The 12,629-nt window shown below is 60.5% G+C and overlaps 1 protein-coding gene across 13 annotated transcripts in view; it reads left to right on the top strand.

Annotated features, from left to right (window-relative positions):
* Positions 1-12,629, top strand: part of LSP1 (lymphocyte specific protein 1) — a 40,117-nt gene that overhangs the window by 10,079 nt on the left and 17,409 nt on the right. For 4 of the 13 annotated variants that reach the window (XM_072758737.1, XM_072758735.1, XM_072758738.1 and 1 more), the window contains exon 1: positions 9,125-9,234. The exons of 3 other annotated variants lie outside the window; for them this stretch is intronic. In XM_072758737.1, coding sequence (XP_072614838.1) covers positions 9,140-9,234 — 95 coding nt within the window. In that variant the 5' untranslated portion in view covers positions 9,125-9,139. Of the gene's footprint in view, positions 1-3,287; positions 3,433-4,636; positions 4,868-9,124; positions 9,235-12,629 lie in introns of those variants that run through there. 6 more of the 13 variants (XM_072758744.1, XM_026004176.2, XM_026004175.2 and 3 more) reach the window with 3 other exon arrangements.

Below are 12,629 nucleotides of genomic sequence, written 5' to 3'. Positions count from 1 at the left end.
CAAGTTTCTTTTCAAATAAGGAAAACATTATTCCTTTCTATGAGGCTTTCTTTGACTATCATATGTAAAATATCAGTCTCTGCCAAGACTCCATATCCTCCCACCCTGAATTATATTCTCTATAGTTTTATCACCATTTGATATATTACAGTATGTACTTATTTGTTTATTTTTGTTGTTGCTCCAGCTAAAGTGTCAGCCTTGTAAGAGCATGGTTTTGTTAATGCTAAATCTGCAGTACCTAAAAAGTGGGTACAGTAAGTGTTCAATAAGTTTGTTGAAAAATATATGGATAGATGAATAAATATATGAATATAAATGGAGTTATAATAAATTGTTATTTATGATGTTGTTATAAATTGTTATAAATGGAGTTATAATAAGGTAAATATAATAAATTGGTAGTTGGATGAGATACGGATGAGTGAATGTATAGATAAAAATAATAGTAATCTTTATGGAAAGCTTACTAGGTTGCAGCAACTATTTTAAGTTTTAACTCATTTGAATGGCTTAATGGGCAAAGTAATGGGCAAATATATATATGGAAAGATAAACATGTATGAATTTATGCACATATACATGGCTTGCTAAATGGGAAGATGGATGGACATATGGATGGATGGAGAGATATATGAATGTGTGTGTGAATGCGATTGATCAGTAGTAAAATATTTGGAGAGATGAATGAAAGTAAGGACAAAAAAATATTTTGAGAGATAGAAGGATGTTTTAAAGAATAAACAGCTCACTGGTTGGATAGCTAGGCAAATAGATATACAAATTGGTGGTTGAATATATACATAAGAGTAATTATTATATATTTAGTGATAATTATGTTTCCAGTGGGTGGAATGGCTAGCTGAGTGGTTCTTCTAAGTGTTTTATATGTATTATGACATTTAGATAAACAGATGGATGAGTGGGTGTCGGAAGTGAATGGATGCATGGAGGGATGGATGAGTATGTGGATGAATAGATAGGTGGATACTTGCTCAATGAAGAAATGTAAAGAGAGATGAATAGACATGGGTATATATGTATTGATAAATGCTTGAATGGATTGATGGAAGGATATATTGTGTTTATATGGATAATTGAATGGATACATATCCTGAGAAGTTGATGGATTGATAATGATGCATGGAAAGACAGATAACTATATAGAGAGGATGGATGAATGAGTGGACAAATGGAGGATGGATAGATGGATGATGGATGGGTGGGTGAATGAATGGATGGATGGATGATGGATATGTGAATGGATGAATGGATGGATGGACGAGTGATATATGGGTAGATGGATGGATGGATAGATGATGAATGGGTGAATGAATGGATGGGGTGGACAGATGGTTGGATGGATGGATGGATGAATAGATAGATGATAGATGAATGATGGATGGATGGGTTGGTGGATAGATGATGAATGGGTGAATGGATGGAGTGAGGGTGGACAGATGGATGGATAGATGATAGATGGATGGATGGGTGAGTAGATGGATGGATGAATGGATGGATGGATGATGACTGAATGGTTGGTTAATGGGTAGATGGATGGATGGATAGATGATAAATGAGTGAATGGATGGATGGGGGTGGACAGATGACTGGATCAATAGCCAGATGGATGGAAGAATGGGTAGATGGATGGATGATTGGATGAATGAGTGGAGGGATGGAGAGATGGATGATGGATGAATGGGTGGGTGGGTGGATGGATGGATGGATGGATGGGAGGATAATGGATGGAAAATGGATGGATGAATGGATAGATGATAAATGATGAATGGAGGGATGGGTGAATGGGTGATGGATGGATGGATGGATGATAAATGGATGATGGATGGATATGTGAATTGGTGAATGGATGAATGGATGGACGGATGGATGGATGATAGATGGTTGATGGATAAATGGGTGGTTAATGAATAGATAGATGGATAAATGCATGGATAGATAGATGGGTGGATAGATGATGAGTGGATGGATGGAGGGTGGACAAATGGATGGATGGGTGGGTGGATGGGTGGATAGATGGATAGATGGATGGGATGATGAATGGAAAATGGATGGATGGATGGATGGATAGGTAGATGATAGTTGGAGGATGGATGGATGGGTGGGTAGGTGGGTGGATGGATGGATAGATGATGAATGGGTGAATGGATGGATGAGTGGGTAAATTAATAGATGGTGGATGATGGATGGGTGGGTGGTTAATGAGTGGATGGATGGATGGATAGATGGATGGATGGGTGAATGAATAGATGGAAAGTGAATAGACGGATGGGTGGGTGGATAAAGGGTTGACAGATGGATGATGGATGGGTGGGTGAATGAATGGATGGGATGGACGGTTGGTTAATGGGTAGATGGGTGGATGGGTAGATGATGAATGGGAGAATGGATGGATGGGGATTGGACAGATAGGTGGATGGATGGGTGGATAATAAATGGATGATGGGTGGATGGGTAATGAGTTGATGGATGGATGATAGATGGGTGATGGGTGAAATTTTTCCTTCTTTTGAACAAAAATATGCTTTGGCACAATTTCCTTCTGGCTCTCTCTGACTGGGATTCCAGATCCAAGAGCAAGAGGCAAGGGGGAGATGCACAGGTTGAGATGGAAATGAGGCACAGGCTCACCTCCTCTGGGCGATCTGGCTCAACCTGAGGGCCAACCTGATGCTCCTGCTCCCCTTTCCCTCCTCCGTGTTCCACTAGAATCTTGAGGCATCTGCAGCTCTGGATGGATGCTGGGGATGGTTGGTGGGCACCTTTGCTTCTGTGGCACACCCCCACATTCTCTGGCTGCCCCCAGGGTTGTGGGAGGGGATAGCTGTGAGCTCCCCTCCAGGACTGGTCACAGGACCCCACCTGGTATGTGGAGGGTGAGGGAGGAATCAGAGCCAGACTTCGTGACCCCCACAAAGCTGTGCCAGCCAGCCACCACCTGAGTCACTGCGGATCTGAGCTATGGGCCCATGTGGCTGCCACTGCGCCAAGCACGGCCTGCACAGTGACTATGGGTGCAATGCTTGCCTACCTGATCTTAGCCTTCCCTGGTTCAGCCTCGCATCCTCCAGGTGCTCTCGGCCCTGGTCCCCTGGCCTAGCCTGAGGCCATGCTAGCTGGGGAAGTGAGAGGGGCCGTTCCTCTGTGCTATGGGGGATGGAGGGCGGTCTGGGCAGGCAGTCAGAACACGGGCTCGTGGTTCCGGCTCCATCAGCCCCAGCTCTGCAAACTTGGATACCTGTCTGAGCCTCGGTTTCCCCACACAGGACCTAGGTGCGGTGGCTGTGAGGGTTGGCGAGCCGGGCAAGCTGCTGGACATAACTGCTGGGCACTGAGCTGGGCTCGGAGACGCCCTGCAGACACGAGTCCAGTACCCGCCTTGTCCGGTCACTCGCCCGCGAGCCTTCTCCAGTGAGTCATGGCGACTAAGCCCAACCGGAGGAACAGTGGGCTGGGCTGCACCTCCCAGGCCTTGGCCAGAGCACAGGGGGCAGGGGGCCCGCCGGCCAGGGCACCACACTGACCTTGTGCCCACCAGTCACCCTGGGAGTGTGCTCTCTGCTACCCAACAGGGCAGGCCGTGTTAGTCTGTGCCTCGGGGGTCTCTGCTCTGACCTCCCAGTGTGGCCAGGCATGTGCTAGGGGGGCAGCAGCCTCCCCACTGGGGGAGCAGAGAGGATTCCCCCTCGAGGTGATAAGTGGAGCAGAGAGCTGGGCATAAACAGGGGAAAACTGGAGAACCAGGAGGGAGGGGAGGGAAGGAGGGGGAGGGAGGGAGGGGAGAGAGGGAGAAGAGGAAGGGAGGGGAGAGGAAAGGAGGGGGAGGGCGGGAGGGGGAGGGAGGGGCACAGAGATAGGGGCAGAGAGAGACAGAGGGAGAGGAGAGGAGACAGGGTCTGAGTGTGGGAGCAGGGAGGGTCTGGGGGCCTGCTGGGAGGGAGCAGAGGGCTAGGCTGGGGGGTGCAGGGCAGGGCAGGGGCGGCTTGACCCAAGAGATCCAGAAAGGCGAGGACAAGAGGAGGGCCAGAGGGCTGGCCAGGGCAGGCCCAGGGTGAGGGGAGAGGCACAAAGGGATGGAGAGGCAGATGGGGGGGGCTGGATGCCCCGCAAGTGGTGGGGATGAGCTACAGGGGGAGAGTGGAGTGAGGCCGGGGCGCCCGCCACCGAGGGGAGACTGTGCCAGTCCCAGGCCGATGAGGTCCTGCTAAGCCCCAGGGCTGCGGGGCTGGAGGGTTTTCTCTCTGACATTTTTACTAGTCTCGGAAGGAGGGGGAGGGGGAGGGGGAGGAGGCCGAGGGGGGAGAGGGGGGCTGGGGGGAACAAAAGGGAAGCAGCTGCTAAACGTCCTGAAGGAGAGACCCACAGAGTCCGTGAGGCCGTCCAGACGGGACAGACGGGCACCCAGACGCCCGGGGGGCAACTAGCAGGGAGCCGGCCCAGGAGGCCCCCCCCCGCCCCTGCCGGGGCCAGAGGGCCCAGGGTGGACAGAGCAGGCCACAGACAGGGAGACGGGGCGAGCCAACGGGGAGGGGGCGTCAGCCAGAGAGCCCAGACGGCCAGACAGACGACAGACAGGGAGACAGCGCAGATCCAGGGACACAGACAAGGGCGCGAAGGCGGGGGCCGGGAGAGAAAGGAGAGAGGAGGGGGAGAGGGGTCCTGGTGGCAGGAGGAGGAGCAGGGGGAGGCCAGCAGACAGAGGCCGGCGGCCTTTGAAGAAGGAGCAGCAGCGTCCCCAGGGCTGGGGTCAGGCCAGGTCGCCGGCCAGCGGGGCCGCCAGCAGCATGAGCGGCTCGGCCCTCCTGAGGAGGAGTTCCAGCCAACGGGGCCTGGAGAAGCTGGTGAGGTAGGTGCCCTGGCCCAGGCGGGGGCAGGGTGGGCAGGGCCGGGCACCCCGGGCAGGGGGGTGGGCTGTGGCACAGGTGCGTGGGTGTGCAGGAGGCCGCGTCGTCCTCCCGCCCGGCGGCCCTGTGCGCTCCGCTTCCCTCCTGCGCACCCTCCCGCCGGCCTGGGCAGGGCTGCTCTCCCCGGGCACCTTCCCCTGGTCCGGGGGCCTCTGCCCAGGCCCGCTGCGGGAAGTGGGTCCTCAGCCCTGCTCCCTGGGCCTCGCCTGAGCTCCCGCTGGCCCCTGGCGACCACCCTGTCACCCCTTGCTTTACAGATGATGACGTTGGACTTTGCGGCCACATTCACCACCCCCTTAGCGCACCAGCCCTGCATGGGAGGTGCCGTGGGGCTGTGGTGAGTGCTTGGGCCTCAGAGTCAGGTCGTCCCCGGGCTGGACCCCTGGCTCCAGCATCTCAGGCTTTTGGGCCAGGACCCTAGCATCTCTGGGCCTCAGTTTCCTCCTTTGTAAAGCAGTGGCATGGTGGTACCTATACCTGGAAGAGGAGGAGAGAGAGAGCAGAAGCAAAAGGCCAGAGGCGGGCTCAGAGCCATGCCACAGGCTGCTCATCACATCACTCTGAGCCGCCTGCAATGCTCTTCCTCCTCCTCTACCCTTCCAGGCATCGAAGGCCCAGCTGAAATACTGCCTCCTCCATGCAGCCTGCTTTGGCTTCTCCTTCAATGGCCCGGAGCATGCTGCAGACTGCATGCTCCTGGAGGGAGGGACAAGCATGTCAGCATCCCCAGCTGTACCCACGTCCTGATTCTGGGAGGGAGGAGAGACAAGGTGTTCAGGTGGGCTGAGAGCAGCCCCGGGCCCCTCAGCTCTGGCTGGTTGGGGCCCTCAGACCCTGAGTGACGGCTCGCCCCTGGCCCCACCCAGGCACGGCCCATGGGCCACCCCTCGGGGTTGGGACCAGTAGCTGGGTGTGGGACCCCCGCGGGCCATGCTCCCTTGCAGCCCCACCCTGCCCATTCATGAGGTGAGCCTGCGAGTCAGTTCCTGAGCTTCACACCTGTTGAGTCCCGGCGCTGCTAACCAGGGGATCCTCGGGCAGGGCTCCTCCTCCTGCCCAGTTGGGATGTGTCCTCCCAGCAGTCACTGCTGTGGTCCCCCTCCAGAAAGGACTCAGTGGTGCCCGGGTCAATCCCAGAGGCTCATCAGTGCTGCTTAACAAATGGGGAAACTGAGGCCCAGGAGGACAGTCATAGAGTCCACGGGGGGAGCGAGTGCTGGGCACCCAGAGGCCCTGCAGAGGCCAGTGGGCCAGAGAGAGAAGGAAGCATCCCTTTGAGCTCCCCACGAAGTCCTGCAGGTGGGGGGCAAGGGAGAGAGAGTCTCCCAGAGAATAACACCAGGGGGTCCGGTCCAGCTGTGGTGAACGAACCACACAGCTCACATGGTGATGCTCACAGGTGTGAGCCACCCACAGGTGGCCAGGTGGCCACTGGCATCCCTGCCACCCTCCCTGACATCAGCACCTGTCCTGCATTTCACAGGCCGCACTTCCTGAAGCCCGGGCAAACGGCCCTGTGTGCCTATTTGACGGACAGAAAGCCAGGCTCAGTGAGGCTGGTGACTTGCCCTGGGGCACCCGCGCCCACCGTCCCCCCACTTTGCTGGGGGGCCGCCTGGGTGTGGGGTGGGAAGGGGGACGCCAGGGGCAGGGTGTGGCACCTCTTAGTGACAAGCTCATGTGGAAGCCAGCAGGGCCGGGTGTAAATTGAATCCAGTTTAAGTCCATTAAAAACGGGTCCAGGAGGGGGGACTTGTCCCCGTGCCCACCCGTAGCACCCCCTAACCTTGGCACCATCACTGTGGCTGCCCATGTGGGTCCTCACCAGCTGTCAGAGCCTAGGAAGATGCTTCAGGTGGCAGGAATGGCCAGGGACCCCCTCTGCAGTGCCCCCAGGCCGGCTCCGTCCCTCCCCACGCGGTTCCCTCCTATGCCCCTGGGTGATCGACAGCTTGGGCCAGGCTGATGTTAGGAATGAGCTGGGGGCAGCAAGGGGACCCTGAGCCCCTCACCTCCCGGATTCTGGGCCGCCCACCTGGTTGAATGGTCTTTGGGGGCCTGGCTTTGTGGAGTGGGGGCTTGGCTGGCACAGACCGAAAGGGCTGCAGGGGTCACTCTGCAGTGTCTCTTGATATTCGGGACCCCAGTCCCCCTGGAGAGGCTCGGTGGGCCGGGGGAGCCCTGGTGAAGCCCCTCTGCCCGCTGCTCTGGGCACACATCCACCGCAGGCATGACGGCAGTCTCCGTGCCTGGCCTCCCACCCTGGGCAGCCAGGTCTGGGAGGCCTCTGGGGACCCTGGTGTGGCCAGCAGGGCAAAGGATGGGCCAGCCCAACGAGGCGGTGGCGGCAGAGCGGGTGGCGGCGAAGGGGGGGAGCCAGGCCTCCAAACCAGTGTCCAAAGGGGCGTGGCTGCCTCGGGCCCACCCAGGGCCCCAGATGGGAGGGGGGGCTGGCCCTCGCCCTGGCAGAGCCTGGGTGTCTGGTGGGTGGTGCTGCCCTGGGACCAGGCAGTCTGTCGGCCAGAGCTGCGCCAGGAACCCTGGCGAGCTGGCATCGCGGGGGTGCGGGGACTGAGTGGCCCAGCCCCCTGGGCAGGGCGTCAGGGCCGGAGCCCAGAGCACTGAGGTTCAGGCTGCAGTCCCATCCTGCGAACCGGAGCAGGACAGGGCGGTGAGTGAGCAGCAGCCTGGGTGCACCAGGCACCTGAGGACTTGCCTCCGCCAAGCCCCTGCTGGAGCTTCGAGAGGGCACCCTGTGGCTCCTGGGCCCTGAAGGGTGGCCGGAGAGGGCATGGCTCCCAGGAGCACCTCGTCTATCTCAGAGTGGCTCAGCACAGGTTGGTGGCTGGGGTCCAACCTACACAGGTGTCCTGAGGCAAGTGTGAGCTGGGGCTGGGGGAAGCCCTGGGCAGCCCCCGGGGACAGGGAGAGCGTGGGATCGGTTTGCGGGCCCTGGAAGGTGAGAACGCGGTGGGGAGGGTGCTGCCCACCTAGGAAGGGAGAGGTCCTGAGGTGGGCTTGAGGTAAGGCTGGGGGCCAGGGGGCCATGTGCCCAGCAGGCTGTGAGACGCTCCCAAAATACCTCCTAGCAGGTGTGGGGGGAGGAAGAGATAAAGAGAGAGAAAAAAAAGTGAGAGAGAGTGAAGCAGGACAAAGAAGAGGGGGTGAGGGACGAGGGGTCCCCATGAGGGCAGAAAGAGGGTGTGCAGGGACAGGGAAGGGACAGGGAAGAGATGGGAACAGGGATAGGATGGGCACAGGGCAGGATGGGATGGGAATAGGATGGGGACAGAGACGGGATGGGGATCAGATAGAGCAGGATGGGGACAAGATGGGGACAGGGATGGGGAGAGGGACAGGACGGGAATAGGGAAAGGACAGAAACAGGTCAGGGACAGGGCAGGATGGGATGGGCATAGGATGGGGACAGGAAGAGGGACAGGATGAGGACAGGGACAGATGGGATGGGGACAGGGCAGGATGAATTGGGGATTAGATAGGGCAGGATGGGGACAGGGTGGGGACAGGACAGGATGGGATGGAGACCAGATAGGGCAGGATGGGGACATGATAGGATGGGATGCGAATAGGATGCAGACAGGGACAGGGAGAGGTAGGTACGAGGACAGGGACAAGATGGAATGGGAACAGGACAGGATGAGATGGGGATCAGATAGGGACAGGACGGGGTTAGGATGGGGACAGGATGGAATGCGGACAGGACAGGGACAGTGATGGGAATAGAATGACAGGACAAGATAGGAGGGAGACAGGGACAAGAGTAGGATGGGGATGGGGTGGTAAACAATGGGACAGACAGGGATAGGAAGGGGACAGAAGGGACAGGACTCGATGGGACAAGGGAATGGGATGATGGCCAATAGGAAGGAGAAGTGGAGGGAAAACAACAAAGAGAAGGGATGGACAGGGCAGACATGGGGTGCTCCAGGGGCGTGGGTGCTGTGGAGGCTCGGCAGCCCCTCCCACATGTCCACTCCCACACTGTCCGTCCTATACTGTCCATCCCACACTGTCTGTTCCACACTGTCCCCTCCCACAGTGTCCCCTCCCATGGTGTCTATCCCATGTGTCTCCTCCCATGTGTCTCCTCCCATGTGTCCCCTCCCACAGTGTCCCCTCCCATGCTGTCTATCCCATGTATCTCCTCCCATGTGTCCCCTCCCACAGTGTCCATCCCATGTGTCTCCTCCCACATGTCCCCTCCCACCCTGTCCTTCCCGGGCTGTTCACTCTGCACCGTCTGTCCCACTGTCCCCAGCAGCAGAGGGGAGGAGGCCCCGACAGCCAGGTGGTGTGGGTGCTGAGTGTGGGAGGTGGGGCGGCCGCATCTACTGCCCGCTCCTGGCCCATCGCGGAGATGGGAGGAGGCACCAGCCAGAAAGGAGGGAGGGAAGGCCAAGAGGCCAAGCGAGGGCCGAGAGAGAACCCTCACGGGGAGGAAGGACAGAGAGGGGCAGAGGGGGATTCCTGCACCAGGGTTGGGGCCGCATGGCGGGGTGCACGCTCTCCCCACCCGACCCTCCTGCCACCCTGCGCCAGCCTTTGGGATCCATGGAGCTAAAACCCCAATGTGCCTTCCCTGGCGGCTGGGGGAGCCCCAGGTCGGATGCCACCCCACTCCATTCTGCATCCTCTCCTGTAATGGGGCAACCGCAGGAGCCACAGGCCAGCCGTGAGGGGTCACATAGCCCCCAGCTCTGGGCAGGGTCCTCAGGGACAGTGACCTGGGCAAGTCCTACCTGACCTCGGCCAGTACACCATCCCAAGGCCAGCCCGTGTACCCGTTATTGTGCCTAGGGAGCTGAGGCTCAGGGAGGTTTGAGGCCTGGGGGGCAGGTGGGAGAGGGTTCTGGGGAATCACAGGACACAAGGCAGGGGGGGGGCATGAGGACACTGATCAAGGCTAGTCCTGTGGCACCGCCCCGGCTCCTCAGGCCCACCCCCAGCACCCCCCAGATGCTCCATGGGGGCGGGCGGCAGTGAGGAGCCCCTCAGAGGAGGGGCCGGGGTGGGGGGCAGGCAGGGCACCCAGGGCTCCAGCAGCATCAGGCGGAGGGTTGGGCTGCTCCGCACACTCGGGGCCTGGGGGTGCAGAGCCAGGGGGGCAGAGTCGGGGGACAGAGTCGGGGGACAGAGCCGAGGGGTGCAGAGCCAGGGGCTGCAGAGCTGGGGAAGGCAGAGCCAGGTGGAGCAGAGCTGGTGGGTGCAGAGCCAGGGGTGCAGAGCCGGGGGCAGAGCTGGGGGGATATGAGAGCTGGGGGGCAGAGCTGGGGGAGAGTTGGGGGGCAGAGCCAGGGGGGGCAGAGCCAGGGGTGCAGAGCCGGGGTGCAGAGCTGGGGGGATGTGCAGAGCCGGAGGGCAGAGCTGGGGGTGCATAGCCGGGGTGGGGGGGGAGAGTTGGAGGGGCAGAGCTGGGTGGGGGATGTGCAGAGCCCGGGGTGGGGGCGGCAGAGCTGGGGATGCAGAGCCGGGCGGGGAGAGCTGGGGGACAGGCTGTGGGGGAGAGCCGGGGGGCAAAGCTGGGGGGTGTGCAGAGCTGGGAGCCCGCAGCCGGCTGTTGGAGGCCAGGCTGTGACTCCCGCCGTGGGGGCATCCAGGTTCTGAGACCCCGGGGTGGGGCTGAGGAGGAGCGCCGTGTGCGGGACCCCGGGGCTGAGGAAGAACCACCCGGGTAGGAGCGGGCAGGACGAGGGGGAGGGCGGCAGAGGCTCTAGCTGGTGCCAGCCACCGGTCGCGTGTCCCGGAACGTGCCAAAGCCTGGCCCATGAGCAGTGCTAGAGCCGTGCCAGGCCGCCCAGCCTGGCTCGGGAGTGACGGGCTCCCCCGGAGGGCCGGCCAGCGCCGAGAGGAGCCTGGGTCGGACCCAGAGGTGAGGTGGGGGACACCCCGCGGTCAGTCTGCCGTGTGGCCCAGAGGTGGGCCTGAGCATCGCACAGGCGGGGCAGGGGGCAGGGGCGAGTCGCCGCCGTGAAGGATGCGGCTTGGGGAGGGGCCGGGGCCGGGCAGCCTCCTGGGCAGCCGCGACACTTGGCCCAGACCCCTGCGGCGCTGTGGTCAGGGACTCGCAGGAGGACTGCGTGGCGAGCGCAGTGCGTAGGGCAGAGGGAAGAGGGGCACAGGGCTGGTGCCACTCACAGCCACGCCGGAGTCCCACAAGCAGCCTCACCTGGAGAGAGCGGGGCCTGGACCTCTGACCCCAGGCCCACAGGGTCCAGGGCAAGAGGCTGAGCACAGAGCACATCATAGGAGGTAGGACGCCCAGCAACAGGGAGGTAATGGACCAGCCAGCAGGACCTCAAGTTTGGTTCTAGATCCCCTACTGTGGGGCGGAAGTGGACAGTCCCCGACCAGCCTCTGTGCACCAAGGGGAAGCCTGGGAGAGAGCGGTCTGGGGTCCAGAGGTCCTCGGGGCTCCCAGGTCGGTGCTCAGTGGAGCCAGGCTGTAGAGGGGACTCCTGAGCGGGCAAAGCCCCCCTGGGAAGGCTTTGGGGGCATAGACTCCATCTCCCCCAGGTTGGAGCCGTCTGCCAGAGTGTGGGGACACCGAGCAGCAGTGAGTCCCCACTTCCCGTTGGGCCACTGGAGCGGACGATGAGGGTCCGCCCTCCCAGCCTGGATGCCTTGGGGGCCGGCGGTGTGATGGGTGGGCCTGGGCCGCGGCTGCCCTGACTGGCCTTGGGAGGTTGGCCCCCCAGAGCCTTCAAGGGTCCCGGCAGTTGCACATGGCTTGTCTGGGGTGATGGTTTTGGCTGGAGGCTGGGGTCCGGGCTTTGCCCAGGGCACTCACGGGAGGGACCGGTCTGGCCAGGACCCTATAGCAGGGGCAGCTCACACACGTGAGGACGGCGGGGGGGGGGGGGGGGGCGCCAGTGACCAGGCAGCAGTCAGGGGCCCAGGGCAGGGCTGGGGCCCGGCGGGACTGGAGCAGGACGTGGCCACAGGGACAGATGACTCCCAAGGGGCACCCACGTGGGGTGGGCTGGGACCACGCTGCCCTGGGAGGGGTGTGGGCTTTACATCTGGACCTAGGGGGTGGTGGGGGGCGATAGAGCAGAAGGGAGGGGTAGGGACGCCCGCGTGCCAATTTGCTTCGCCACCCTCTCTGATGGGCGTCTGTCTGCCCACCGTGTCCCCCGTCCTGCCAGGCCGGGCACAGGCATGGGCGCCCCTGCCCTGGGGGCACTTCCTGAGGGCTACTCCCCCTGGTTCAGAATGGGGCCCTCCTCTGTGGTCCCTGAGCCTTGCTTGGGGTCGGCCCCTAGGGTCCCGGAGGGCAGGGACCTGGCTGTGTGTGTGGGCCCTCAGCACCTGGCAGGACAGAGGGCTGGCTCAGGGAGGGAGGGGAGGAGCCAGAGGCTGAGGGGAGGGACGCATGGGGGGACAGGCCAGCCCAGGCCTATGCGCAGAGGGCTGGACTGCAGACCTGAGCCTCTGTAGACATCAGGGTGTCATCAAGGGGGACCAGGAGCCCAGTTCAGGGAGGGAGGCTGGAGATGGTGGCTGTGGTGGCTGTGGGTGCTGCCTCCCCTTCCTGGGAGGAGACCTTCCAGCCCCACTCTTTGGCCATCCGCAGGGGTGATGGTGCCCCCCCCCCCCAGTGGGGTGAGAGCCAGGTGGCATTCTGAGGCCAGGGATGGGGATCTCAGGTGGAGCAGGGCATGGCACCAGTGCTCCTGAGGGGTC

The sequence above is a fragment of the Vulpes vulpes genome, chromosome 5, assembly GCF_048418805.1.
Source record: "Vulpes vulpes isolate BD-2025 chromosome 5, VulVul3, whole genome shotgun sequence".
NCBI lineage: Eukaryota > Metazoa > Chordata > Mammalia > Carnivora > Canidae > Vulpes > Vulpes vulpes.
Note: the sequence above shows the minus strand (reverse complement) of the source record. Positions and strands in the feature narration are given on the sequence as shown.